Below are 27,626 nucleotides of genomic sequence, written 5' to 3' on the forward strand. Positions count from 1 at the left end.
GCGCTTTTATTTACAGGGAGAAAAAAAAAAAAGGAGACGCTACATATATTTCACGTTACACTGAAAAGCAGTTTTATACGATGAATTTTCTTTGTCCAAAGTATAGACAACGAATAATTGAATTCAGGAGTTTATTGACTATTCAATACTTCAGCAATGATCTCATCATACCATTCTGAGTACACTTTTCTATGATGACTTGCCAGTCTTTGGACCTTAAGAGAGATAGACTGCAAATGACTACGTACTGGTTCTAATCCATTGCTTGAGAGAACTGCGTCAGAAACAAATTTGTTATTCTGAATTGTGTACTTGATCACAGAAGCAACTCGTCGAGAAAGTAGAGAATACACTGTGTCTGAATGACTAACTGTCTTGTCAACCATGGTACGAACCATGACTCGTCGTTCAGGTCGCACATTCACTGATCGTTCGATTTCTGTAGAAAGATGGTCAATGGATGTTGTGCTGTCTTCCAACATTGTAAATAACTTGATAGCCAATTCTGATAACTGTTGAGGTTGAGCGGATCCGAAATTCCTGGCAAGCATCAATAAGGCAGCCACCATCGTAATTGCCTGGACTTCATTTTGATATTTGGCCATACGCTGCAAGTCCAACGCCAAAGTCTCTGGTAAATCATGTAGTGTACGGATCACAGGTTGTGCTTTCGTCAAAAGAGAGACAAATGCATCCTCAAACACAGCATCATGCGAAGGTTTGTTGTTCTTTTCTGGCAATACATTTTCGGGGTTACGTTGGGCAACTGCTTGACATAATCTTTCTGTAGACTCTGTCAGCCATGCTTTTGTACGGACCAATTGAATTGTGCCTTGGTTAATCATAGTGGCAAATTTCTCACGTTCGTATTCGACAGCCATGCTCATGAGGTGTGGGCGTAAGGAACGTAGTCTAAAATTAGCAAGGTCAAGATTCATGTTGTCAAGTATGGCAAGTATCGATTTCATTTGGTCTATAATGCTCATAGATTTGGTGTCTTGAATTTCACTGTCTCGAACAGGAGCACACATGTTGGACATGGTCTGGAGAACATAATCAATCATAGCTTGCATATCAAACGACCGCTGCTTTATTTGTTGCTCAATTAGATTCAAGTCAATAGCTTCGTTGATTTGTCGATGCATTGAAGTATGAGGTCGAACAAGTGAAAGTAATCGCTTCAAAATAGTTAGCTTTGGTTGTTTGCTTGGTTTTCAACTTACCATCTTAACATCTTGAATCAAGGAAAGTAGCGCTTCATAGGACTGATGATGTTCAATATCTTGTTCCAGTTTGTCGAAGAATGCCTTTTCAGCTATTGTCCTAACCCGCTTTTCTAATTCATCAGTAGGCTCGTGCTTTTCCAACTTGAATTCGGGATCCAGAATTAATTCATGCGCCAATTGTTCATTTGTCAAACCAAGCGAAGGCTGAACAAATCCATCAAGCAACTGATTCATTTGTTTAGGATGAGCTGATGTAGTGGGCTGCTTTTGCTCAAAACTATCTGAGGAACGGGGTGTGTTGATCTGCTGTTGCTTTCTTCTACCAGTTGAAGTGGATGAAGCAGCCAATTCTAACGCTCTTTGCAGACTGGAAAGTGCATCATTTCCACCGATTTTCTTCAATTTTATCTTGACTTGTTCCAGTTGCTGTTGTAATTGCTCACCCACAGATTGATCCCCATAGCTTTGTGCAATCATTGTCTGACGAAGAGTAGAGAGTTCTACATAATAATTAATCATATTCTTGACAAGTTGGTCGCAGTCTCTTGACTTCCAAGACTCAAAAAGCAAGTTGTAATCATTCCAGGCATTCACAAAAGCTAGGCGAGCAGCCGTAGCACCAGGACGTCCATGCGCTCGCAACCAAGTCTCAAATAATTGAAGCATCTCTTGAGCGGCTGCATGTAGACGCTTTTCTTCTGGACCATCGACGTTTTGTATTACTTCTTTAGGGCACATAAGTGTCATGTAAGAAGTTAAGAGCACACGAGCACGGTGTCTGCTTTCTTCGTCTGTGATTTTGAGGGCTGTATTGAGTACTTTGGTTGTGATTACAATGACTTTGGGCTGATGAAGTAATTGGACAAGTGCATTGAATTCAAGCCATGTATCAGGTGAAGAAGGCAAAGGCAAACCCAACTCTTTGAAAGCTTTTAATATGATAGACCAAGAGGAAGGCTTCTTTTTAGGTGCTGATAAGGATGGAGATAAAGGAGGTGTCGCAATTTTCTTTGTTGTAGTAGACATACTAGGCATATCAGATTCAGATGAAGAAGAGGAAGAAATGGATTTTTTCTTTTTCTGCTGTTTATATCTGTTTAAGTGAGCCAATCGTCTTTCTTCAGTCTTTACTAATCTGCTTTCAAGTTCAGCTCTACGTCTCTCTATAAATAAAAGCTATTAGTCAACCAACGTTCTTTCATTTTCCATGCCTTTCTTTTACCTTGCTCCTGCTCAGACCTTTCCTGGTTTTGAAGTGCCACACGCTTTGCTCTCTCAACAATCTTTTTCGAATTGTTCCTTCTCTGTTCGATATAGAGGTTTCGATTGAATTCAGCCATGGCCATTGTTTTTGATAACAAGTTAATCATGTCTTGTCGCTTGTCTTTGGTTTCTTTGACAATCTGTTGTACTTTTTGGAAATTCTGGTTCAGTCTGTTTCTTCTTTCTTGCAGAATAGCTTCTCGTTTTGACTCGACTTGGTGAATGCTCTTTTTCTTTTTTTGTTGCTGTATATTTAGATCCCGCTTGAATCTCTCTTCTAAATGAAAAGGCTTCTTGGATGATCGGTAGAGTGATACAGCATCAACTGTATAAAACCCACTCTTCGTTTCCTCCAAAGCATCATGGAAAGGATTGTCCATCTTTAGCAGTAAATAGAAAATAAAAAAGAAGAAAAGAAGAAGAAAAAACAAGGGAAATGGATAAATTAACTGATGTACATTAATGTACTTTTTTAACCCTGTGACTTTATGATATGCATCACACGTGTGGTGTCTTTTTTCTCTCTCTCTCTCTCTTTTTTTTTCTGCTTTTTTATCATGGAAAATAAACCTTTTGTGTTGCTTGTTGGGCAAGTCTATTTAGACACCATTTTACATGTTAACAAATTTCCTGAAGAAGACACAAAAATAAGAGCAACATATGCTGAACAAAGAGTAGGAGGGAATACCTGCAATACAGCTCAAGTGTTAGCTCAATTTCATCATCAACTTGATGTGTGTTACATGTCTGCAGTTGGATCCCATGAGACATCAAGGTTTGATCAAAATATTATTATTCACCGAGACAATGACCATTTGACTTAGTTACATCATGGATTCGTTAAAACATATCAAGGACACCATGTTATATCGAGAAGAACAACTTACGCCTTCTTCTGTAATTATTCATAATCAAAGTACAAGCTCAAGAACTATTATATCCAACAACAAGTAAAGGAAGAAAAAAACTGTTTGTGTTTGTGATAGCTTATTGTTCAAGTTTAAAAGAAATAGACTTGAATGAATTTATTCAAACGTTTGATACATTTCCAAGAAAAGAAAATGTATGGGTTCATTTTGAAGGTCGCAATATACATGAAACAATACGTCAGATTGAATGGTTGAATGAAAAAGCTGCCCGAGAATATTGGAGATCTAAACTGACTATTTCTGTTGAACTAGAGAAGCCTGAAAGACCAGATATTCATTTGCTTGCACAAAAAGTAAGTATATATGGTCTATTTTTAATATTTATTTTGTCTAGGGTGATGTTGTGTTCTTCTCAAAGATTTATGCTCAACATCATGGGTATCAAGACCCTTCTCAGTTCTTGATTGCTCAAGAATTGAAACCAAGGTGAGAGAAAAAAGAATTAAATGATAGATGGTAATGACATAATAGTGCATTTGCATTTTGCACTTGGGGTGCTGAAGGTGCTGTTGTGTTTGACAACAAAACAAAACAAACATATCGCGCAACACCTCCAGCTATTGAGAAAGTAGTAGATACTGTAGGAGCAGGTGATACTTTCATAGCTGGTATCATTTATCACTTGACTTGCTTTGGTACTTTAGAACATGCACTTAACTTTGGTTGTCAATTAGCAACACGAAAGGTCGCTCAACAAGGTTTTGATTGCTTGAGCATCAGAGAAGAAAAAACCATTCGTTAACATATGCGTTAAGAAATACCTTTTAACCAAAAGTACTTTGAGCAATAAAGTTTGAATGCAGATTTGAAGGCGATGCTCATATTAAATCGACGTTTTCGTCTTAGTAAACTCACTTTCTTTTCTTCTGAAGTACATAGAAATGGTCTTACCTGATTTTGGTTGGATTAGGCCTACATTGGTCACTCCAAAAATTCCTGATCGAGTTTTGTTTTTTTTTTCATTTTCACGGACCTCCGTGATCCTCCATGATAAAAAAAAAAATGAATTTCACAAAACAGCCAAACCAATGGTACCATTTGATTCCTGAGCTTGAAAGAACATGTTTTAAATAAAAAATGGACTGTTTTGATAGTCTGGTTGTGAAGCACTGGCCCATCAAGATTGGTTTGTTTAAGTTGTGTTTTGACCATTTCTGTTCTGGATGTCATGTAAAACGTCCTAGCAATTGATGTTTCTAAAGAATTTATGTTATTTTGAGTGGCAAAAAACATGGAGAAATAAAAAAGATGCACTTTATAATTTAAGTGTGGAGTAAATGGACATAGGACATACCAGATGGCTAAATTGCGAAGATTGGAATGGAAGACAACTCCAATTCTTCTCCCGCTGCATCAAGAATCGAGCTTTTGCTGAAAACTGCATAAAGACGCAGTTATTTTTCTTTCGTTCAGTGAAGAGTCTTCTGATGCAGATAATCCATCAGATTTGCTGCTAAAATATTGAGAAAATACGCAAAAATATTTATGAGGTTTTTCATCTATATCACATTATATTTATAGTACAACTCAAAAGCAAACGCATTCATCAAAAACTAGAGCGCCTGGCACTCATTTTGAGTTTTCAAGCTTGTCGATAGCCTTAATTTTCGTCTTGTAGCATAAAAAAAAGCTTAAAGAGCTGTCAGATGATTTTCACGAGTAGTTCCCTTTAGGTCATAGGCTGTTTTGGTTATCTTTTGCAAGTCGCTTTTTTTTTTCCAAATCAACCCCAAAAGCATCATAGAGGTTAGTAAACACTGTTTGTGAGTATTAGGAGCATCTACACATGAATGAATAGGTTTTATGCTACCTTTATATGTCTAAGAAAAAACCACTCATTAGCGTACCTTTATGTACCCAGTTCAAGCTGTTTCTTTCTTGTTACTACAAGCCTTTTAAGACTATTTCTTTGACTGATATCTCTGCTTTGACTGTTATGCCCATTGCAGTTCATATATATATATATATATTGCTTACATCTTGTCTCGTTTTTTTTTTTTTTTTTTTTTTTTTTTTTGCAAAATACTTTCTATTACCTTTTTTTTTTTTTTTTTTATATATTTCTCTTGTTTTTTCAAACTCTACAGACATTGTATTGCTAAATAATCAAAGGCGTTCCAATATTTTTAATAGGATTCATTTACAAACAAGCGATTTTTGATATGCCTGGATAGTGAGGAGATATGTTCATTTTAAGATAATTTAGATTTTTTATTCACACTTGCTAATTCATCAATCACCACAGCATTTCTCTTTTATATATGAGTGAAGATTTGGCCAAAAGCTTCCATTATTGATAAAAAAAAAAACTTCTGCATCTAAGGGAAGATTTCTTCCATTGCTTGTGCCGTAGTGAATTGCTAATCATGGTAGTCTTCTATGGCCCTGTAATAGAGTTCAGTAATAATTCTTCTGAGAAAGCATTGCCAATTCATTTAGACTTTTTTAGTCTTTAGATTTAGATGATTTTCTTGAAGGAATAGATAAAATCTAATTATTATTCTTTAGTATCTTTATTGTAGAAAAGTAGCTTTTATTGGGTTAATACATATTATCAAAGATGTATTGCTTTTCTAGTTATGCTAATTGCGAACTAAACAAGGAGTTATAAGATACAGGTGAATCGAAAATGGCCATATCATCTATATGTTTGACAGATCGAAATAATGTTTATTTCTTTCACAATGGCATCAAAGGGAGTGACAGAAGAAATAGTAGAGTCGGAGTATTGAACCTTGTTCGTCTGTATATACGCTGAGTCTCAAAAATAGCCCGAACCGGGCAATCACAGCCGACCCTATCTGCTTGAAGGTCTGCTGCTCCCTTGAATCCTTCCTTTTTGCATCTTTTAAGTATGGTATGTATATACGCAATCCATCCATCCATCGATAATGTATCAGGGCACAGAAGCGGTTTCTACAGCAAAGAAGCAACAGGAAGAAAAAAAAGATGAACAGATATGGATAACGTATGGAGAGAGTCAACTTACAATACGCAGTTACTTGATTGTCATGAACACACGCATAAAATCAAACACGTCGACTATTTGATAGTAAATAGAAACCGTTTCTCTATATGCCTTGATACTAGTGGAATTATGGATACATAAGCGAACTTGTGCATAGACAAAGATAACATTAACATACAACTGTAGGCTGACGAGCAAACTCCCAGAAAGAGAACCTTCCGTAAGTTCACCTACCGTGGTATTGACCTCGAACAACTCTTGGACTTGTCCTCTGAACAATTCATGGAACTCGTCCACTGCCGTGCCCGCAGAAGATTCCAACGTGGTCTTAAGCGTAAGCCCATGGGTCTTATCAAGAAGCTCCGTGCTGCCAAGAAGAACGCTCCTGCTGGTGAAAAGCCCGAAGTTGTCAAGACTCACCTTCGTAACATGATCATTGTTCCTGAAATGATTGGTTCCGTTGTTGGTATCTACAACGGTAAAGTTTTCAACCAAGTTGAAATCAAGCCTGAAATGACTGGTCACTACCTTGGTGAATTCTCCATCACCTACAAGCCTGTTAAGCACGGTCGCCCCGGTATTGGTGCCACTCACTCTTCTAAGTTTGTTCCCCTCAAGTAAAAAAAATGTTGGAATATCTTATGTTTATTTTCAATTAAAAGAAAAAAAGACGAAAATTGTTTGATCTATTATAATTTGTTGTGTGTGTCTTTCGCATTAAAGAAATCCTTTTCCTCTCTTATTTAGAGGTCTACATGACTGTTTGTGACTGTGAATAAAAAAGTTAAAGAAAGCAGAAAAAAAAAAACCTTTTCTTTTCTCGCAAACTATGACAGAACAAACCTTTGCAGCCTTTGATTTTGACCCTCGTTTAGCAAGAGCCATTGCTCAACTTGACTTTACCCGACCAACGCCTATTCAGTCTCAAGGTATTCCTCTTGCCCTTGCTGGTAAAGATATTCTTGCTCGTGCTCGTACAGGTAGTGGCAAAACTGCCGCTTATGCTATGCCTATTGTACAAAAGATTCTTGCTACAAAACAAGTGAGTATGACTGATCAAAAGTATGTAGGTGCTAATACAAAACTAGGATCTCGAAGCAAAACCTGCTATTAGAGCTCTGATCTTAGTTCCAACAAGAGAACTTGCTGAACAAGTAACCAACCACTTAAACAAGCTTCTAGTGTATGCCAACCAACTAGTCAAAGTAGTTAATTTAGCAGGACAAATGTCTGCACAACTTCAGAGGTAAAAGATTACAACCAGAATGAATCAGTCAACTTACAACTGTATATACAGACCTCTTTTAGCAGAACAGCCCGACATTATTGTCTCAACACCTAGTAGAGCTTTAACACACCTTGAAGCAAACAACATGACCCTCAAAGATTCACTTGAGAACCTTGTTATTGACGAAGCTGATTTAGTTCTATCTTTTGGTTATGAAGAGGATGTTAGAAAGATCTTGACCCATTTACCCAAGATTTACCAAAGTTTCTTGATGTCTGCTACTTTTACCAAGGTAAGAGAATATCAACCCCTTAAAAACGAATTTATAACAGGATACAGGAAATCGAACAATTGACAGCACTTGTCTTGAGAAAGCCTGCTATTTTAGCTTTAGATGACACAAAAGAAGAAACAGATTTGCTTACTCAATATGTTGTCAAATGCACAGAATTCGAGAAGTTCTTGTTTACATTTGTTATTATCAAACTTCGCTTGATCAAGGGCAAGATCTTACTGTTTGTAAATGACATTGATCGTTGTTACAAGCTTAAGCTCTTTTTGGAACAATTTTCGATCAAGTCTTGTGTTCTCAACTCAGAACTACCATTGAACTCTAGATACCATATTGTAGAAGAATTTAACCGTGGCATTTACGATTACTTGATTGCCACTGATGAGTCAGAACTCAAAGGAGAGCTCGATAGTGAAGATGAAGAAAGCGAAAAGGAAGAGGAAGAAGATGAAAACAAGAAATGTAGGTTACTAAGACAAAAAAGAAGAAATATATGTCTAATTTATTAAATAGCTCAAAAACAAGACAAGAAGGGCAAAAAAGTGCAAAAAGACAAAGAATATGGTGTTTCTCGAGGTGTTGATTTTCAAGGTGTTACTGCTGTTCTCAACTTTGATTTCCCTACTTCTTCAAAAGCCTACACACATCGTATTGGACGTACTGCTCGTGGTGGACAACGCGGTATGAGTTTATCATTTGTAGTTACAAAGGAACTTGTTGAAGAGAAAAAGGAAGTTGCTCGAGGCAAAAACGTAACAGATGAAGCTGTCTATAAGCGTGTCCAAAAGCAACAAGAAGCCAAGGGAGCTGAATTAAAGCCTTACAGTTTTGAAAAGAAGAATGTAGCTGGTTTTAAATATCGTGTAGAAGATGCCTTGAAGAATGTCAACAAAGTAGCCATTAAAGAAGCACGTATCAAAGAAATCAAGCGTGAAATCATGAATAGTGAAAAGCTTAAAGCACACTTTGAAGATAAGCCAAAGGACTTAGAGTTTTTGCGCCATGATCATGCCCTTCAGCCTGCACGTGTTCAAGACCATTTAAAGCATATTCCTTCTTATTTAATGCCTCGTATTGCTGTTCCTACTGCCATGGCTAATACTGAACCTATTGATGTTCCATTTCAAAGTCAGAAACGTAAGCGTGGTTCCTTTAAGAAAGGAGCTAATAAGGTAAATAGGATATATTTGGCTGTATATGCGTATTTATATTTTATTTAGAAACGCAAGGATCCTTTAAAGATTATTCGTCGCCGTTAAGGTCCTTCGAAAAAAAAAATAGAAAAAAATTGTATTATAGTTAATCATTTGCACCTACACACTCTCTATTCATATCATATATGCATATGCCAATAAAATTACTATTCCTGTTTAAAAGTTGAATGATTAACAAAGTAGTACAAGAAATGATAAATTTCTCCTTTTGTGTAATGCCATTCTGCCTAAAGAAGCAATTATGAAAATTCTAGAATGCACTAAACAAGTAATACTTTTTTCTTGGATTGTCTTGGTATACATTGGCTTCACTCCTAAAGTTCGCTTTTTTTTTATTGAACAAAGCCCATTTTGGTAATAGCATTTGCTTTGTTGCAGTTCATTATTGATAGCAAAAGTCTTAATCTCAATTCTCATGATGGCATGATTGTCTTCTATCAACCTCAATAAATTACTACTTCTTGTGGTAAGACCAGCAAAGTCAATTGAAGACAAAAATATACCATGATCAACAGGCTTGAGGGAGACAAGCAAGCCTTGCATGTTGTCATTGACGTTTTTCAAGCTGAATATTATTCCATTGTTTGGCATCAAATCTCGCTTCGGAAAAGGCGAAGACGCTCGACTTGACGTCGATACGCAAATTCTGGAAGCAAATGAACATTTATTCAGCTTTTTGACCATCAGCTGTAACCATCAAGTTACATTATCAGTCACATCGTCTGTTGGAGACTTGAAGGCATAGCCCACAAGCTCAAAATTGTCATTGATAAGACTTTTTAAATTGTCTTAGGCACTGCCGTCAAATTTTGAAGCATTACTCCAATATAGACGTATAGATACTAATAAAATTGGTGTAATGTTCCAAGAATGGTGCACAGGATACCAAGTAGACTTCAATTCCGATACATACTTGGTGTATCGCAATATGATGTAAAGCACTGAGTAGTTTTTAGTGCTAGTTGGTGTCCGAACACCTACATTGGGTTCTGTAAGTGCCAAGTTGCATTATCTTTTACTCAAAAATGGAATGATGGATTTGCAATACATACCTGGGAGGGGCTGTAATAGAGTTTGTATGATAATTGAATGTTAAATAAAAACGAAATAGAAAAAAAGTATTTATATGTTTATGCAAGGTATTTACAGCCGACGAAACTAGGTTGGGCCAATCATTTTGTTAAACTTCGTTTTTTTTTTCAAATAAATATGATGACTACTCGCTTTTATTATGAAGACGGCCAAGGAGAATTGGTTGATGAGGAAGGAAACGATGCGATGGACTGGGTTGAGGAAGCTACTCCTTTTCACATAAGAACTCTGACTCGTATTACAGAGTATTGTAGAAAGCAAGAGGAAGAAGGGGTTTTCTCCGAAGATTCCTTGAGAAATCTTGATGCTGATATGGAGGAAGTCATAGCTACAGTTAAGAAGCAGAAAAGAGTTCACCACAAATACTCAAACGAGTAAAAGCTCGCTTTTGTGTATTATAACCGAATTAAATTATTTAACGCAGCTAAGTCCGGGCGCTTAGCAGGTGGCATAGCCGAGAGAACAGCACAGAAATGGTCCAAGAAACTCAAAGAGGATAAGGATTGGAACATGTTTGAGAAACAAACCAATTTGGTCAATAGACCAAAACCACAATTGGATGAAAGACATAAGGTTCATCTGTTAGAGTTTTACGATAATTGGCCACAAGCACGAGTGCTTGATGCAATGGAATCACTCACTCAAAAATTCTCTGATCTGAATGTGAAGAAAAGTACTGTTTACAACTTCCTTAAGGATGAGTGCAACCTTTCTTTTAAGAAGTTAACGCGCTTGCCGGTTGCTAGAAATAATTCAGATAAGATCCAAGTTTGTAAAGATTGAGTCATCAAGTGGTCTGCTACTGATATGAATTACTTAGAAAACTGTGTATTCGTAGACGAGTCTGCATTTGATATAAACATGAGACCTCCTAGCGGATGGTCTGTAAAAGGAACACCCGCTATTACGACCACTCCAACCACTAGAGCTGTATCTCATACTGTATTAGGCGCCCTTTGGAAATATTTATTAACCGCCTTTTGGCGTTGGAACGACTGTACTTGTATTCTGAAAGAAAAGTAGTCGTAATATGATCTGACACTATACTCCTATAAATGTTCTTTCGTCTCACATTTAACTTGGTGCTTGGTGCCAAACTTGGGAATCCCTGTCTCAGATGCATCAAGTAACCACATATCTAACTTGGTGCATTCAACACCAAGTTTGGAGCATTACACTCCTTTTTTTCTATAATAGTAATAGTTGTTCTTTACAAATCTTAACGTCTTCTTTAGTAGAATCAACATACAGAACTATACAAATGCCTTGGTTTCTAGTGATTATTTCTGTGAGTGAAGTCTTGCATTGTTCAAGTTTCCGTACATGAAATAATAAAAACTAGCTTGCATAGCTTTTACGGATATGTTTACTTTTACTTACAGGATGCCAACTTATTCATCTGACTTGTTTCGCTGTCTTCTTGTTCTTCTTTTACTTGTTGTTTAGTTTTATTCAAATTGCACAAGTGTGATGTGTGCATGCTTCTTGGATAAATTAAGGTTTACTTGGGTTGTTTCTGTAATAGAACTCAGATTTTCCCATAACAGCTTGATTCTATTGAAACAAGAATAAAACGAACATCTGTCTTGTCATGATACGCATTGCAACTTTTATTACTCGGCATTTGTTATGATAACTCTTCATCAGGTTCGTCTATATCCTTAATATGATTGCGACTTTGAAAAGCTTGGTATAGAGATTAAGAAAACAAAGTGCCAAGGTTCTAAGGATTTACTCCCTCTTCCAATTCTGTAGCCTTGTCTCCCTGTCCATCCACAACACTCTCTACTATTTTCATAGGAGAAGCTGCTGTTTATTTGAGTGGTATGTAAGAAAAAAAATTGTTGAAGCCAAAATGAACTTTCAACAATGCAAATGCTATTGCCAAAACGAACTTTGGTCAATAAAAAAAAGTGAACTTTAGGAGTGAAGCCATTGTATCTGCGTGTACCTCCTTTTTTTGCCCAACGGTGCCCTTTGTTTCTGATCATTTTTGTCAACTATGCATCAATCATTACTATATAGGGCTAAAGACATATTTTTTTTATTGTGGTGCAAAAGAACCAGTATTTTTCAATTTGGTAACAGGAAATCCGAAATAGACAGACGAGTAAAACTAGGTGTTCTTTCTGTCTCTTCTTCCTTCTCTTCTTGTCTACCCTCCCCTTCTGCTACTTGTTGCTCTTTTGTGTCATTGCTATTGCTGCCGGAAGCTTCCTCAGAAGTATTGAGTGATAATGATCGCTTGCTTGGAGTTTCACTTCTAATCGGTATTTTAATACCTTGCTTTGAGAAACAACGAGAAAGACGTGTCGATTCTGTACATATTTGTAAAATTGGTTAGATTTCTTTTTAATGGGGTTGCATTTCAGTACCAGTCAAACCAGGGAACTAGATGCCGTATGTGAGATGAGCCAAAAAAGAAGAGATAAAAAAAATTACCTTTTTCACTGGATATACCGTAAAGCAAGCTGAAAAAACTTCTTCTTGAACATATGTGCTCATAGTCAATGGTTCACTCAAATACAAGCTCTTAGTTACTACGCTAGTTCTTATCCTTATCTTACCCCGCTGCAAGGTTGACAAAAACAAATTTTAGTCTAAAAATACCTTCTGTACGAACACTTAAATCATGAAATACAAAATATGTCCCAGGTTTGCCCTGATCATTATACAGATGATAAGCATTTGAGACTGAAGAACCTATCAAGTTTCGCATAATTTCAGGTTTTTTGTTGGTATTTTTTGAAAGAGAGCTTGGTTTGACTACCATGGTTCTGTTCTCTTTCATATCAGCGTCATAAAGTTCACATTGAGCTAAAAATAAAATGGAGTCCTCAGGTCTATAAAGAGTAAACATGCATGTCAATATGTATATATATATCGTTTACTCACTTAAGATTAATGTCTAGGCCATATTCATTCTTTGCACATAGTTGAACAATAGGTGGAGGATCAATAGGTCTACGATCTTTCTGACCAAATCCACAACATCTTGCCCTTAAAGGATTTTGTACAACTTCTGTATCAAAAAAAAAAATATGATTAGAAAAACAAAGGAGGGCCCTTTCCACCACACCAAATTCATTCTATGTATTTTTTTTTTCATATAATACTCAATGAATATCGAACGCTTGATTGACTGGGCCTTAATAACTTTAGAGGCGGTGGAATTTCTTGTCGATTCATCTCAATTCAAGAAAATCATAAACTAAAGAAAAGAAGAGATGAATGTTTAGTTTGTTTGTATTTTTATATGCCTACTATAGTGTGTATTTTAGTACTATATAGAACGAAACCCAATATTCAAGAGAAAAAAAACAGAGAAAGAAAAAGAAGAAAAGAGAACAAGCCAAAATTTTCTTGTGCTTTACTAATTTGTTAATTCTTATTCCGATGACATCAAATAAGAGTCTTCTTTGATTTATACAAAAAAGGGAGACAGGTTTTGTACAACGTTCTTTCTTCTTTGTATTTACCACAATAAGAACGGGGTATTTAAAGCTCAATCCATACCGAATTGCCTGGATGAACAGAAGGCTTTTCTTCTTCATCTTCTGATATACGTTGAGAAATGTTGGATTCTGCTGTGCTATCAGCCAAAGATGCCTTGTCTTCATTTTCAATAGTAGGGGATGGTATCACCATGTTGGGTGGGGATGCTTGTCCAACCATGTCTCCTTTAATTCCCATATTATGAAGTGTTTGAGATAATGTTCCCATTCTGCTCAAAAAGGTTAATTTGTGATAAATATATCCCTACTTGACTTACCTTGCATAGAACATCTGTAATTTTAAGCGTATACTTTCACCATACAGATCAGAGACTGTACGTCCATTGTAATAGCCTTGGCGAATGTTTCTTATAAACGTATAGAACTCACATACAGCCACTAATCGATCGCGACAATATCTATCAACGCAGGCCCAGTCATCTAACATGGAGATTCGAAAGCGATATGGTAAATCTTTCGTGACTCTACCACATGCTTGACACCCTGTAAAGAGGGCCATTGGAGCATTTGAAAGCCGTTCCCAGATCATACTTTTTGCAGCTGATATTCTAAGGGGTACATCATATGGTCTTTTGGCCTGCTCTTGAGCATATTCATAAGGGGCTTCTTCAATAAAACAAGTATTAAGTAAAATGGCTTCATAAAGTTTTTTGGGTGAGAGTCGTGCATTGGGACCAAAACGCAAGCAAGGCTCTACATCTTCTGCCAAGCTGTGTCTCATAAAAAGAGTTGCATTGTGTAACTTTCGAATAGGCACAGATTCATCTAACTGTACAAATTCTTTAAATTCATTTAAAATTGTGGGATCTGTAGTCTCTTGTATTTCCAGATTGTTGTCTTTGTGTGTAAATAAACCGGCCATATCACGAGAAGCACGCTCAGTAGGAACATTCTCATCTTCTACAGATGCTGAATCCCTAAGAGAAGTTGTGCTGCTGTTGTTGTCACTAAAACGCTTTTCACGATTCTCTTCCATGCTACCAAATTTTTGCTTGAGTTCTTTGAGCTGTAATTCCTCTGCTTCTATTTGTTCTCGACAGAGTTTAAGTTCATCTTGTAAATGATTGTATTGTATCTCTAGTTGATGCTTTTCTCTCTTCTCATTGGCTACCATATCATTTGCTTCTTCAAAGAGTCGCTGTGATAGATCTTCCAGTTCGTTTTCCACAGCTGTCTTGTCTTTTTTTGCTTGCTCTGCTTCAATCTTTTCTGTCTCGTATTTCTTTTCCAAAACAACCAAATCATTTTGTAAAGATTGATACTGTTCTGTTGTATTTTTTAATTTGTCCGTCAGCTCGATGCATTTTTTGTTCAATGCCTCGATATCTTGCTGCTGTTGTTTTAATTTTGACTGTTCGTTGCTAAGCAACTGCTTTGTTTCGTTAATTTTGTCACGTTTCTTTTCTCGGTCATCCTGAATCTCAGCCAAAATGGGAATAATATCGTCACACAAAGCACAGTGTTGAGAGTCTTTTGAGACAAGAATGTGGTGGCAAGGACAGTCAGGTTCTTTAGGTGTACGTGGAGGCAATGGTTTGTTCGCTAAATGTGAACTCGAGTTGAGGTTAGAGGAAGAAGAAGTCGTGGGTGTTAAAGGAAGATCTGGAGATGTCTGATTGTAACGTGGTGATTTAGGAACGTTGTCAATCATAGTCTGGAGATGAGAATACAGATTGGCAATGTCCTTCGTAGTCACTTGCTTCTCGTTCGATGTTTTTGCTTCGTCGATAGTATCTGTAGACATGGTTGAACAAAAGAAAAGAATGGTTATTACGAATCGGAATTTCCGTTTTTTATAGGTCAGAAGTGTTTAGTTTCAGTTTAAAGATTTGATTGGATCTTGTTTATGTTGTGCTTTTTCACTTTTTTTCTTGTTTGATTTCAATAGTTAAATGCAACAAAAGTACAGTTTATCCCTTGAGTATATCAATCACAAGGAGAATCAACCGATTTCTCCCAGTCTATCAATAATTGCAAACTGGATAAAACAAGAAGTGACCAAGACATGAATTGATACAAGCATCTTCAAAGCATACTCACAAGATCGGCTTCAAGCATAAAAGCGGTACAAAACGGTTTTTTTTTCTATACAGCAATTAAACGAATATAGAAATTGGAGTTTGAATCATGATACATTTTAAAGATATTATTACAAGTCAACAGTACAAGAAGCCATCAGTACAGCCATTGCAAATTCAATTGTTAGCTCTGAATATGGTATCACCTTAGAAGCCGAATCAAAACCAATTGAGATTGGTTTAGGAACGACAACTAATCTCTCAGTTGGTGAAGAGAAGGCAAATAAGGTGATACATACCCAGCCCTGGTATAGAAGATACTTTCAAAAATAACCCGCCCGAAAAAACAATTGAATTAATAGTTGAAGATGCTACAGACTTAAAAAGATATGAAAATGTAGTAGATCAAAAAACTTTTATTAATACGAGATGCAGTTCATAATTTTTTTTCGAGTCAATACAGCTTATTTGATGAATGAGATAGGGTCTTTGGAAAACAAGCTAGGAGAATCATTTGCTTCTGTCATTTTGTGTATCGTAGGGTTATGATGTTTTTTAAGTTCTTACTCGAGTCAATCTGAATATCTTCAAATTCCTTTTCTTCCAGCGTAAGGAAATGTTCTTTCTTCAATTGTTCTGATATTAGAGAATTCTTTTTCAATGATGCCTAAGTGATGAAATATCAATTAGTTGAACCACGCTTTCATAAACTTGGAGATCTTACTTTGATCTCGTCGGTCAGTTTTTTCATATTTAGTATTGTTTCAGTTTTCGTGTTGAAATCAAGATCAAATTCAAAGCGAAAATTGTGTTCGAGTATAAATAAATAACTGATGTATCTTAGTTCCCAAGATTGTATAGTATTCTCTGGAAAAAAACAACATTATGATTTGTGGGTAAATGCATTTGTCTAACATATTATTACCTTTTGTATGTACAGGAGGCTGCCGTTTTCATTATTGGAGTGACTGGCATTTGAGGAGAAAGCATGAAGAGTTTCGTGAAAGAGCAAAGTGGTTATGTGGTAGAATGGGATGATATAAGTAAAACAATTCCACTTCTTCATCCAGCCGCATAAAAAATCAAGCTTTTGCTTAGAACTGCATAAAATCGAAATGTAGTATTTGCGTCATCATTTTCAAAGATGTTCTGAATAAATTTTGCGCTCTTGGGAAAAGCTGTTTTTTGTTTTGCAACAATCAGCGCCTGCTTGGAAAAAAAAAAGTCTGCGTACCTGTTGTGCGTTTATGCTCTGCTAGTGTGTAAACAGTGCTCTAGGATATTGTATGTCAGTACGACCGAGTGCTGTATGTGTCGTTTCGGATCAACACATGTAAATTTGTTTCGTGTTGAAAAGATGCAGTAAGAAAGAAGGTCACTGTACATGACCTTCTTCCATCACGACTTTTGGACTCTGTCTGATTCAAACTCTGCTAGTGTTTAACTGCTGGTGGTTGAACACTATGCATTCTTCTTTTTAACGGAGGTGTGTAGCCCATTTAACATAAGAGCGACCCGATTTGTAAATGTAGGAAAGGGCCATCCGCCAGATACTATTGATTGTAATGCAGACAATTCAACTAGTGAATCATATATACAACTCTTTTTGGGATATATGAATCTTATTGATCATCCAAATGGCTCCCAGCAGCTTGAGATTAGTAAACTACTGAAAAAAGAAAAAGAAAATGTTAATGCAACGTAGATGTCCGTAAAACACCGTGTTCATATTATATAGCTCACAAATAGATAACTCGCTGGTTCCTCGCTGTAGCCATTGCAACAATCAATGTGGCATGCAAAACTCTTGGGTTCGCTTCTTTATTCTCCAAAAAAAAAAAGCACTGCGGTTATTCTGTGACAATGAAACATAGTTTTTGCTTTACGAAAGAAACTTCTTTCTTTCAAAAATGACTGATATGTTGAGCAATGTCTTCTCAGTTTGTATGAATTTGCCAGAGCTTTAGAAAAACAATTCGTTTAATTTGATATCTCATCAGCTTTAGTTCTCAATAAAAAAAAAAGGAATGCTTCTTGTTAGACATTGAGAAAGTAAGCGAATCGTGTATTTATTTTATAGCCATCACAACTATTCTGTTTCTCAACAAGTGGTACATAAAAGCTTTTTTTCTGGTAACATTTACACAAGTTCCTGCCAACACAAATTCTCTTGAAAGATATATTTTTAGAAATCATAAAAAGCAAAATCTTGTTCATGGCTCTAATTAACACTGCCAAGGATTTCTTTCAATAAAAATGGCGCAACCGTGATGCTCGGCCATATCCACGTTTCTCTTGTGGTGTACTAAATGATGAATTGGGAGAAGAGGCGCAAGCTCTTTTGAACGCCGCAGATGAATTTTGGCAAGCACTTTCAGAATGATACAAATCAGCCTCAAACACTTGTTTAGATAAAACTATTGAGTGAAACAATTGATCCTTTTCCTTCTTGAAAGAAAAAAGACCGTTGTCTTCAAGACAAAAAATAAATTTACTGTAAAAAGTCAACTTGTAAGTTTATTTTCAATCTAATACAAGTTTTGCTTCGATTATGATGGTTATTCGTATGTAAATATAGTATCTTATTCCAAAAAGTATTCAAGTGACGGTAAAACCCACTGTACATAAATTCGGTAACAATTAGGGCCTAAAGGTTTTACGGAAAGATCATAGCAGATTGATATGTTACGTAGCTGTCAATTCATACAACAAAGTTTTAAGAAAGACTTGAATAATATAGCCATAGTCTCCTTTCCTATCTTAGTTTTGAACATTGTTACAGTGACTCGTGTAGGCGTTATTAATGAAGATCAAGGCCGAGACACTTGTTTGGGCCCAGTTTCTTATGTTGAGGAAATGCGGAGTATATAAATTCAATGTTGACTGGGTTGAACTAAATGATCTGTGTAGTTGTACTAGTTACCAGAAATAGAGAAGTTACAGACTTGGTGCAATGAATAAGTTGCTTTGTTTGTTCATGTCACACGTGTGGTTATTAAAAAAAATAAATCCCTGCTTTCTTCTTCTCCTGTCTTTTTCTCTTTCTCTTTTTTTCTTTATATTTAATTATTTACATTCATACTTATACTTTCCTTTAGCAACTAAGAAAAAAATTAAAAAAGAGCCCATTTCATTCTTTCCTTTATTTAAGCTATCATAGACAATAACAATGGCTCTGGCAGCCCAAAATTTTCAACAGCAAAACAATGATTATTTCTTTAAATCAGAATCAGAAGAATATCGTCTCGGGAATCAGCACTCTCCCGAAATGATCTCACTTACTCCAGCCTCTAACGAAAAACCTCGCTCAATTCAAAAGAACAACTCTTTCTCCTCTGTTCACAATACCCCCATTTACGAATACCCTGAAGAAGAGCAATCGAGCAACATGAAAGCCTCTACTCGACGTGGTAGCCTATCTCAGTCTCAGAAATCATTAGGCATCCAAAGCGCCGAGACTGATCCAACACCAATTTTACAAGAAGCTCGACCTACAGCAGGTCCCAAACGTTACTCAATCAGCTTCAATTTAGCACCTGCTTCTTCTTTTAAAAACAAGGCTGATGCAAAACAAAAGAGACGTCTCACTCGAAACAATACCGCTGTTGACGGTGGCGAATTATCTGATGATTTTGCTAAAGAATTGACTGCAAGACAAAAGGCTTTCAGACGTCTTTCTCGACGCAGGCCGCAGCCAGAAGAAGAAGATCGTGTGTTAATGGGTACACGTATTTCAGAAGGACATCAAAATTATATTTTGATGTACAACATGTTGACTGGTATTCGTATCGCAGTCGGACGAGTCTCGGCTAAACCAGACCGACCTTTGGTTGAACAAGATTTTACTGCTGCACATAAACTTGCTTTTGATGTGTAAGTGTGTGCACATACATACATGTGAATATACAATACTCAATTACTATTTTTAGTACTGGTGATGAATTAACTCCAGGTGCTAAATATGACTTTAAATTCAAAGATTATGCTCCTTGGGTCTTTCGAGGTTTACGTGAAAGATTTGGCATTGATCCTGCCGATTATTTGGTAAGAACAATCAATGATTATACAACTGTCGAAATTCATGGTTCTTTTCTGTGTAGATTTCGCTTACAAGTAAATATATCTTGTCTGAATTAGGTTCACCTGGTAAAAGTGGTAGTTTCTTTTATTATTCAAGAGATTATCGTTTCATTATCAAGACAATTCATCATACAGAGCAAAAGTTTATGCTCAAGATTCTGAAAGAATATTATGATGTAAATATGCATTTGGTTTGTAATTTTGCCTATTTACCTTCTTATTGTTATTAGCACGTTTCCTCAAACCCTGATACACTTCTTTGTCGCTATTATGGTCTCCATCGTGTCAAGCTCCCTCATGGCCGTAAAATTCACTTTGTTGTGATGGGTAATGTCTTGCCACCTGATAAGGATATTCACGAAACCTATGATTTGAAGGTAATTTAGTCACCTCATCCTATCTATTTGCTCATACATGATAGGGTTCAACATTGGGTCGTTTCTTGCCCGAAGAGGAAATCCGCAAGAATCCATATGCTGTCATGAAAGATTTGAATTGGGAAAAGAGTGGCAAAAAGCTGCAACTCGGTCCTCAAAAGAGAAAACTCTTCATCACTCAATTACTTCGTGATGTTAAGCTCCTTGTGAGAATGAACATCATGGACTATAGTTTGATGGTTGGTGTTCATGACATTGTTCGCGGTAATAAGGATAATGTCCGTAACTCCACACTTCAATTCTTCCAGGTAAGACGTTGTCCAAATAAATGATTCACTCATTTTTTTTTTAAATAGCCCAACACCAAACTTGCTGAACGTCGTGCTTCTATGATGAAGCGTCGTGAAAGTAAAGCTATGGTTTATCGTAAGGTCATTGCTGAAGCTAATCCTGACCGCTTGAATGCTTCTGACTTGCCTGATACTCCATTTGATGAGTAAGTTTTAAAGACAAAGTCAATACCTGAAACTCATTTTTTTTCTCATGTAGTCGTCGTAACTGTGTATTCTATTCTGATAATGGTGGCTTCCAAGCCACTGACGAAAGAAATAGAAAAGCACCCGCTCTTTACTTTATGGGTATCATTGATATCTTGACACCTTATGATATGAAGAAGAAGTCAGAACATTTCTTCAAATCTATCACTCAAGACAGAAATGAAATCTCTGCTGTTAAGCCTAGAATCTACGGTAATCGTTTCATGGGCTTTATGGCCAAGGCCATTGAGCACAATGAAGATGTTCCACATGAATATCAAATTCAAACTGGCAAAGAAAACAAGAAGTTAATTTAAGAAAAAAAATCTAATTTAATTTAATATTTTTATGTACTTTTTTTATCTCTGCCTCTTCTTATCACTTATTCTATCTATTTCTTTTAAATAAACTTGACTCGTTTACAATCTGTTAGTTCATAGAATTCAGTATAAAAGGGAAGGAAGGAGGAAATTTATTTCGAGAGCCAGATTGTTCTAAGGGTTTTGCAAATATAAAAGGTTTCAGTTCCTATATGAAGAGTTGCACAAACAAAATGAAGGGAGGGGGGGATTAAGATTGTTTCTGATTTTATTGAATGATATAGCGTATTATGTTCTATCTCTTTTTTGATTAAATTCTGGCTACAAATCAACAGAATGACATGTTTCTCTCAGGGCAATGGTATCCTGAGTAATACCAATGTACGATAGTCTGTTCTATGCTAATATGTACTACAAAGCCTGCATTTGTTCCTTGAAACCATGCGAGTGAATACTGATTTTGTTTTAAAAGGTCCGCCAGTGCACTCACGCGACAAAACTCAGCAACGCGTCCATGCACACGCGTAATTTTTTTCTTTTTTTTTGTGCTTCATAGAATGGTTAATATCAGCATTTATCCTTATATCAACTCTGAAAAAAAGCAAGAATTAATATGTCTTGATTTTCAAGGGAGCTTTGACTCGGGTGATGCTACCGAACTTGACAATATGGAAATTGGTGATCTCACGCTAGAAGATGACTCTGCTGTTCTCGTCATTGGTCATCACCGGCTTGTTGGTAAAAAAGCAAAGCTTCCTAAGCCATATGCAGTTATTTATAAAAGAAAAAAAGAAGAGGATGCTATGGAAGAAGGCACGTCTTATGATGTTGTTACCATATTGAAAGAAAAATACGTGTTTACTGGCCGACCAGGATTGATTGTCCAAGAGAGTTTACGTGGTTTGACAAGAATAGGCAAATAGAATGAAAATTCTTTTTATTTTGTATATACATATTTTATACCTTATTTTAGAATAGTAAACATCCATGAATCTTAAAAGCAATAAATTTATCATAAACCATTTATGCTTGTACATTTAGGAAGCTTGTTGCATAATAGTTGACTAAAAAAAAAGCATTTTACGAAATAGGATTTATCAACAGCAGGCAACAAAGAGAGAAGTCTTTCATCCTAAAACATACATTCTCCAATTAGGATAAAACAATAGACCCTGAACGCCATGTACAGAAATTAAGCGGGAACTTTATGCAGGATAACTCCTTTGTTGTGTAGCCATGCTTATTTTCAAATGTTATTCCCAGTAGTGATAATCATTGTATTACACACCATTATTGTCACTAATACTTCAAGAGTTTAAACGGTTGGTATGGTATTGTATTTAAGAAACTAGACACTCATTTCCTTATGGACTTTAAGGCCTTCCAAAAGTCTAGAATCTATTCAAAAAAAAAGAGAATTATGCTGTGGCATAAATTGAATCATGCAATTGTTTTTTTTTTCTTCAGCAAAAGATAAAAATTCACGCACCGGACAGTATGACATGTCCATATGAAAGCCTCCTTTTATCTTACTATTGATCAGGAGGTGTTTAAAATAACCAAAATATAAAGTATACCGCTTTATTCAACACAAAAAAGAAGGATCAAAAGGAGAGAAAAAAAAAGAAAAAAGCCTCATTTAAATTAAGAAAAGGCTCCTTTTTTTGCCACTTGTCAGTTCATGTTATTTATATACAATAGTCGCAGCAAAATACAGTTGATAAATTGATGTAAAATTTTTTTTCTTCGTTTATTCTACTGGAGAAATTATACACACACACATTGTCTGTAGAAATAAAAAGCTGATGAATAGAAATGTCATGAATAAAAACTGAATCCGTTTCGTTTTCTTTTTTTTTTATCTTTCTTCCTCTCTTTTTTTTTATTTTTTCACAAATAAGATGACAGGTAAAATTAAAAACAATAAGGTGATGTCGTGTAACCATTTATGCAAATCTGTATAGATTATTGCGACGTAGTAGCCGATATTCCTCAAGACCTTTCTATGGGAGATGACCAACATTCACCTGATTCCTTTTCCCCCATGGAAGAAACATTGTCTCTTCCTTCTGGTCCTCAGAAAGACAATTGGTTTGTTTCCACTGCTTCAGATGCAGCTCATATGATGAACGATTCAGATGCTCTTTATGAACAATATCCTCAACCTTTGATTAGCTATGACTCCTCACCTTCTTCATGTGAACAGTCGGTTATTCCTGCTACTTCGGATGGCTTTGCTTGCTCTACTCCCTCCCCTAGTCCCACTGGAGCTAATATTCATTTTGCTATGAGCAATATGATGATGCCTACTACAATGAGAGGCTGTTCTAGTTACTATAATACCCATGAAGCTCATCCAAATCATGCAGACCAGTATACCAATAGCCACGTCTATTCAAGAGAGGCTTGCATGCCTTACAGAATACAATCTTGTTATCCTATTCCCCCAGTTGACATTCAAGAAAGCACACATAGCTCACCATGTACAAACAAAAATAACAAGCACATAATTTCTCCTTTAAATTCTGTAACTTACAAGAACCATTCATTGTCTGACCAATCAAACAGTCAAGAGACTTACCATCCCGAGAAAAGAAACCCGGGTAACAAGAAACATCCTTGTCGTAAGGACAAGAAGCGCTGTAGCAACTGCCATACCATCAAAACTCCTTCTTGGAGACGAAGCATTGAACCATCTACAAAAGGAAACCTTGTCTGCAATGCTTGTGGCCTTTAGTAAGTTAGATATTGTAATCATATTTATTTAACTTTTTCTTTTTGATCTATAGTGAGAAAACAACCAAAAAGAAACGCTTACTTCTCACTCAAAGTGATGGTAATATCAAAGTTGTTCGTAAACGCGACTTTCGAGCATTCCGCTGCAGAAATTGTGGATCCGAAGATGGTGCTCGCTGGAAAAAGCTCGCACATTCTAGTTCAAAGGACGATATTGTTATTTGTAAGTATATACCATGTTTAAGAAAATACCTGTTTACTAACCTGATATGAACAGGCGAGCGATGTTCACATTCACATAGTCGCAGATAAACCCTCTTCTGCATTTTCATCTTTGATTTTACTTTGCTCATCACCTTATAATCAATAAAAAAAAAGTCCGCTTTGCTATGTAAACACAGTTTGAGTTGTCCTTCTTTTTCTTTTTCTTTTTCTTTCCTTCTTTCTTTGTCAACAAACATAACTTTTTTTCTCTATTGTCTCTTTCCAGATCTGCACACTGATTCATGAACAGTGTGCTCCATTACCCTACTGCTCTATTTCTTAACTTACATATTCAACCAACACTAAAAGAAAGCGACTTTTATTACTTTTTAAGTCAATAAAACAAGTTGGATATGGCAGAAAGAAAGGTGAAGGAAACGTTGAAAGACGATGTGATTCCTTTCCAAGTCCATCCCGACGATGCAAAAGACAAAGTGTTTATGGCTATCTTGAGAGCCCTTTTAAAACTCAAAAACGTTCCTAGCTCTCCCAAAGAGTTGGCAAACACAATTATTCAGCATAATTATACAATACTTGGGTAAGTATACTTGCAAATACTACTTGGTTTAACCTCCCTTTTTTTTTAATGTAACAAGTGGTCAAACACCATTTGCAACAGTATCTTCTCGGATCTCACAGCATTTTAAACGAGCTGCTAGTCATAACCCACCAAGGAAACCATTATTAGTGAAGCATGTACACCAGAGCAATATCAGAAAGATCAGTTATTCTATAGCAACCATAGATCAAGAGGAAGAAAGTCCGATGAACAAAGAGCATGAAATTCTTACGCGGACCTCTAATTCATCTTTAGAGGCGGATGAAAACGATGAACAAGACATTGCAGCAGCAATAGCAATCACTAAATTGGCTCAACAACCTATACATCCAACAACAATAGAACAAGAAATCCATTGGAAACAGGAACATACCGATTCAAAGGCAAATGTAGTCTATTCAACTGATATTTTATCAAGCGAACCAACCAATACAAACGTGGAGAACAAACAAGAAACAATGACTTGGACCATCAAAGGGCATACATTCACACTTACAAGAAAATGGCTGGGGGATTTGGAATTTTATGAGCTAGATTCACCCAGTGATATTCCAAATACCAAAGTATCAAGGTTTTCATCCAATTCAAAACCAAGCTATAGTTATGTCAATGCTACACAATTAAGGAAAGCAGCTATTCCTGTACTTGGAGAAGGTACGTTTGATTCCGAAGATGAAAAGCAAGAGGGAAGAGATGTACTTGTTGTCTCAAAAGGACCTTTTGATACGCAAGGCGCATGGCAAGTGATTTATTAGTTTGCATATCTTTATTTACAATTGTCATTAGGGTTCCTCTGGATAGAGCAAGAGAATTGGTAGAAGAATTCGAGATTGAGAGTTCACCTGGTTTGACAAAACTATTGAGTGATCAACCTTTTAACAAAGGTATTGTTTTTTTTATGTTGTGTTTCTGTCTATAGTTAACTCCCCTCCTTTTTTTAGATCCTTTATTACAGGGTAAAACTCAATATGATAACACAAGCGTCGAACTGTTTCCAATACAGAAACAAGTCGAATCATCTTCCAATACAAAAAGACATATTCGAATTGCGCCTTCTACAGAAAAACCAGTCAATATCGCTAATGAACCCCTTCAAAGCTTGAACATGACAGCCATACAGCAAATCATCATGGCAATACCCCATTTAGTACAGAACTCAACTCAATCCTCAATACTCTCTAAAGTCCTGGCTACTTATATTCAGTATCTAACAACACTTAATTCCTCAGCCATTGCATCATCCTCATCATCTATGAATGCTCTGCCTCCTTCGCCTAGTACAAATAGCTCCAATAACTCACCCATCAAAGAACCTGTTGATAACATGCTAAATGCAGACACATCTGTTCTACATACCATTCAGCCTACAAAGCCCCGTATGGAAATCACAGTGATTGACAATATTGCTGTATGCATTGCTTTTCTTGTGAAAGACGACATTGAATATCGCATCATGCGTCGACTGGACAACAGTTTTATCAATGGCACACAACTTTTGATTGCCGGTGGTATTGATACCGAAAGTGAACGTAGCATGATTCTCAGTTTTGAAATGAATCGTGTGCGTATGCCAAACAGACAAAGCGTATTGTTTGGAACATGGATTCCCAATCGTCGAGCACAAGAACTGGCAGCTACATGCTCTATACAACACATGCTAACTTCTTTTCTAGGAGATGATGTGGAGCATTTGTTTCCTTCGCCCTTACCCTCTTTTATCGCTAACAACAAGAGAAGGTCGAGAAAAAACAGCTTGACGGCGACTGAGGATACAGCGGCAGCCACTCGAAACCATCATTTAGCAGCACTCACCTTGGCTGCTTTAAAAAACCCTGTGGTCATATCAGATCCACACAAGACAGAGATTGACCGCATGACTACAACCATTGACAAAAACATGCCCTTGACACATCCCAGTCGAACGCTAAAGTCAACCACAGAATATACCCTAAAAGCACCTCATTTGGGCTATTTCGAAAACACATACGATGACAACGGGAAACATGTTGTTGTGATTGACAAGTCTGTCTCAACAACAGTCGACTTGAATTTCATTAAACAAGATGAGAATGATAGCAGCGATGTAGATATTGAAACAATGGAAGAATTTGAGCATGAAGGCGATACAGACACAGACAATGACATTGAGCAAGTGCGTAAAGAAATGCGTAGAGTGAGAGATGCCGCTATTGCTGCTATGGAATTAGACGATATCCTCAAAATGAATTATGCTGAACATAGAAGAAAAAGCGATGGCCAAGTCAGGAATGATCGACCAAAGAAAAAAAGAAAGGTTTTTTCAGAAACAGAAGACGATGAAGATCATAGCATACCTTATCGTGCGTTTGATTTTCAAAGGAAGAGGCCTGTGGGCTTTATTAGTGGAGGAGGTAAATGGTCTGCAAGCACAGGCAATAATAACACATTTAAATCTTCAAAAATCAAACGATCAGCTACTTGGCATGGTAAGATGACTCCAACGTCAAATCACAAGAAGCAGCAAAAGACAGAAACGACGCTGAAACAAAATACGACTGCAATCATACAAAAGCCTTCCACTTCTAAGCATAAAGCCATACAAGCAGTCATTACACATACCTTGGTGGATGAAAATGATGAAGGTGATGAAATTGATATCGGTGGAAGCGATAATGATGACGACTTGCGTTAATCATGTGTATATTTATTTTAATAACTGTGTATATATAATAATAATATTTCTTTTTTTTTTTACATGTCTAGAAGGCAATAGCATGTTAGTATATATATGAATTTGTCGAAAAGACTTTAAATGAAGACCATTGTGTGAAACTCTTTCTCAAAACCGTTTTTTTAAGCATCATCGTTGAAGTCAAGAAAAGGCATTGTATTTCTTGTTCTAACTATATCATGCGTAGCAATTATATTCCTTGTAAATCAAAAAAACATTAGTAACATATTGATTTGGCTTAGGCTTTTATTAGCCAATCAAAAGCCTTAGTAGAAAAAAGAAAGGTCACGTGATTTAAA

The 27,626-nt window shown here is 36.4% G+C and overlaps 13 protein-coding genes across 13 annotated transcripts; 9 read left to right on the forward strand and 4 right to left on the reverse strand.

The window, feature by feature from the left end:
* Positions 1-131: 131 nt before the first annotated feature.
* B0P05DRAFT_571091 (T-complex protein 11-domain-containing protein) lies at positions 132-2,869 on the reverse strand (the record flags this gene model as incomplete). The annotated part of the gene is made up of 3 exons (XM_051581358.1): positions 132-1,178; positions 1,224-2,389; positions 2,449-2,869. 3 exons carry the CDS (start codon positions 2,867-2,869, stop codon positions 132-134), a joined length of 2,634 nt encoding a protein of 877 aa, XP_051435381.1.
* Positions 2,870-2,972: 103 nt separating this feature from the next.
* B0P05DRAFT_539141 (Ribokinase-like protein) lies at positions 2,973-4,458 on the forward strand. The gene is made up of 5 exons (XM_051577915.1): positions 2,973-3,264; positions 3,314-3,439; positions 3,489-3,711; positions 3,753-3,844; positions 3,890-4,458. The coding sequence occupies exons 1-5, from the start codon at positions 3,047-3,049 to the stop codon at positions 4,158-4,160; spliced, it is 930 nt and encodes a 309-aa protein (XP_051435382.1). The 5' UTR covers positions 2,973-3,046; the 3' UTR covers positions 4,161-4,458.
* A 1,796-nt stretch (positions 4,459-6,254) lies between these two features.
* On the forward strand, positions 6,255-7,008 carry B0P05DRAFT_539147 (40S ribosomal protein S15; the record flags this gene model as incomplete). Its single annotated transcript, XM_051577916.1, has 1 exon — positions 6,255-7,008. Exon 1 carries the CDS (start codon positions 6,669-6,671, stop codon positions 7,005-7,007), a length of 339 nt encoding a protein of 112 aa, XP_051435383.1. The 5' UTR covers positions 6,255-6,668.
* B0P05DRAFT_539148 (P-loop containing nucleoside triphosphate hydrolase protein) lies at positions 6,901-9,402 on the forward strand. The gene is made up of 5 exons (XM_051577917.1): positions 6,901-7,428; positions 7,475-7,632; positions 7,684-7,906; positions 7,954-8,368; positions 8,420-9,402. Exons 1-5 carry the CDS (start codon positions 7,216-7,218, stop codon positions 9,124-9,126), a joined length of 1,716 nt encoding a protein of 571 aa, XP_051435384.1. The 5' UTR covers positions 6,901-7,215; the 3' UTR covers positions 9,127-9,402.
* A 93-nt stretch (positions 9,403-9,495) lies between these two features.
* On the reverse strand, positions 9,496-9,813 carry B0P05DRAFT_453941 (uncharacterized protein; the record flags this gene model as incomplete). Its single annotated transcript, XM_051573915.1, has 1 exon — positions 9,496-9,813. A coding segment is annotated over one exon (318 nt), but the record flags the coding sequence as incomplete, so codon positions are not given.
* Positions 9,814-10,331: 518 nt separating this feature from the next.
* B0P05DRAFT_636906 (uncharacterized protein) lies at positions 10,332-11,235 on the forward strand (the record flags this gene model as incomplete). The annotated part of the gene is made up of 3 exons (XM_051583632.1): positions 10,332-10,545; positions 10,594-10,885; positions 11,033-11,235. Coding segments are annotated over 3 exons (709 nt in total), but the record flags the coding sequence as incomplete, so codon positions are not given.
* A 1,001-nt stretch (positions 11,236-12,236) lies between these two features.
* On the reverse strand, positions 12,237-13,572 carry B0P05DRAFT_539154 (velvet factor-domain-containing protein). The gene is made up of 7 exons (XM_051577918.1): positions 13,477-13,572; positions 13,329-13,423; positions 13,108-13,234; positions 12,780-13,055; positions 12,655-12,730; positions 12,588-12,603; positions 12,237-12,530 (listed from the first exon to the last, which is right to left on the reverse strand). The coding sequence occupies exons 2-7, from the start codon at positions 13,399-13,401 to the stop codon at positions 12,286-12,288; spliced, it is 813 nt and encodes a 270-aa protein (XP_051435387.1). The 5' UTR covers positions 13,402-13,423; positions 13,477-13,572; the 3' UTR covers positions 12,237-12,285.
* Positions 13,573-13,710: 138 nt separating this feature from the next.
* Positions 13,711-15,378, reverse strand: B0P05DRAFT_469093 (uncharacterized protein; the record flags this gene model as incomplete). The annotated part of the gene is made up of 2 exons (XM_051574471.1): positions 13,711-13,939; positions 13,985-15,378. The coding sequence occupies 2 exons, from the start codon at positions 15,376-15,378 to the stop codon at positions 13,711-13,713; spliced, it is 1,623 nt and encodes a 540-aa protein (XP_051435388.1).
* Positions 15,379-19,133: 3,755 nt separating this feature from the next.
* Positions 19,134-21,055, forward strand: B0P05DRAFT_469065 (uncharacterized protein; the record flags this gene model as incomplete). The annotated part of the gene is made up of 7 exons (XM_051574469.1): positions 19,134-19,618; positions 19,675-19,789; positions 19,846-20,001; positions 20,056-20,202; positions 20,247-20,510; positions 20,559-20,698; positions 20,752-21,055. 7 exons carry the CDS (start codon positions 19,134-19,136, stop codon positions 21,053-21,055), a joined length of 1,611 nt encoding a protein of 536 aa, XP_051435389.1.
* Positions 21,056-21,350: 295 nt separating this feature from the next.
* Positions 21,351-22,078, forward strand: B0P05DRAFT_539174 (uncharacterized protein). The gene is made up of 2 exons (XM_051577919.1): positions 21,351-21,439; positions 21,531-22,078. Coding segments are annotated over exons 1-2 (453 nt in total). The 5' UTR covers positions 21,351-21,437; the 3' UTR covers positions 21,982-22,078.
* An 881-nt stretch (positions 22,079-22,959) lies between these two features.
* On the forward strand, positions 22,960-24,106 carry B0P05DRAFT_586563 (uncharacterized protein; the record flags this gene model as incomplete). The annotated part of the gene is made up of 4 exons (XM_051582522.1): positions 22,960-22,966; positions 23,023-23,794; positions 23,848-24,017; positions 24,072-24,106. 4 exons carry the CDS (start codon positions 22,960-22,962, stop codon positions 24,104-24,106), a joined length of 984 nt encoding a protein of 327 aa, XP_051435391.1.
* A 127-nt stretch (positions 24,107-24,233) lies between these two features.
* Positions 24,234-25,777, forward strand: B0P05DRAFT_70000 (uncharacterized protein). Its single transcript, XM_051583835.1, has 4 exons — positions 24,234-24,596; positions 24,655-25,356; positions 25,404-25,462; positions 25,573-25,777. Exons 1-4 carry the CDS (start codon positions 24,412-24,414, stop codon positions 25,575-25,577), a joined length of 951 nt encoding a protein of 316 aa, XP_051435392.1. The 5' UTR covers positions 24,234-24,411; the 3' UTR covers positions 25,578-25,777.
* On the forward strand, positions 25,548-27,621 carry B0P05DRAFT_69992 (uncharacterized protein). Its single transcript, XM_051583834.1, has 2 exons — positions 25,548-27,294; positions 27,363-27,621. Exon 1 carries the CDS (start codon positions 25,723-25,725, stop codon positions 27,286-27,288), a length of 1,566 nt encoding a protein of 521 aa, XP_051435393.1. The 5' UTR covers positions 25,548-25,722; the 3' UTR covers positions 27,289-27,294; positions 27,363-27,621.
* The last annotated feature ends 5 nt before the right edge of the window (positions 27,622-27,626 follow it).

Source organism: Gilbertella persicaria, assembly GCF_025201335.1.
Source record: "Gilbertella persicaria strain CBS 190.32 chromosome Unknown B0P05scaffold_17, whole genome shotgun sequence".
In the NCBI taxonomy this organism is placed as follows: Eukaryota; Fungi; Mucoromycota; class Mucoromycetes; order Mucorales; family Choanephoraceae; genus Gilbertella; species Gilbertella persicaria.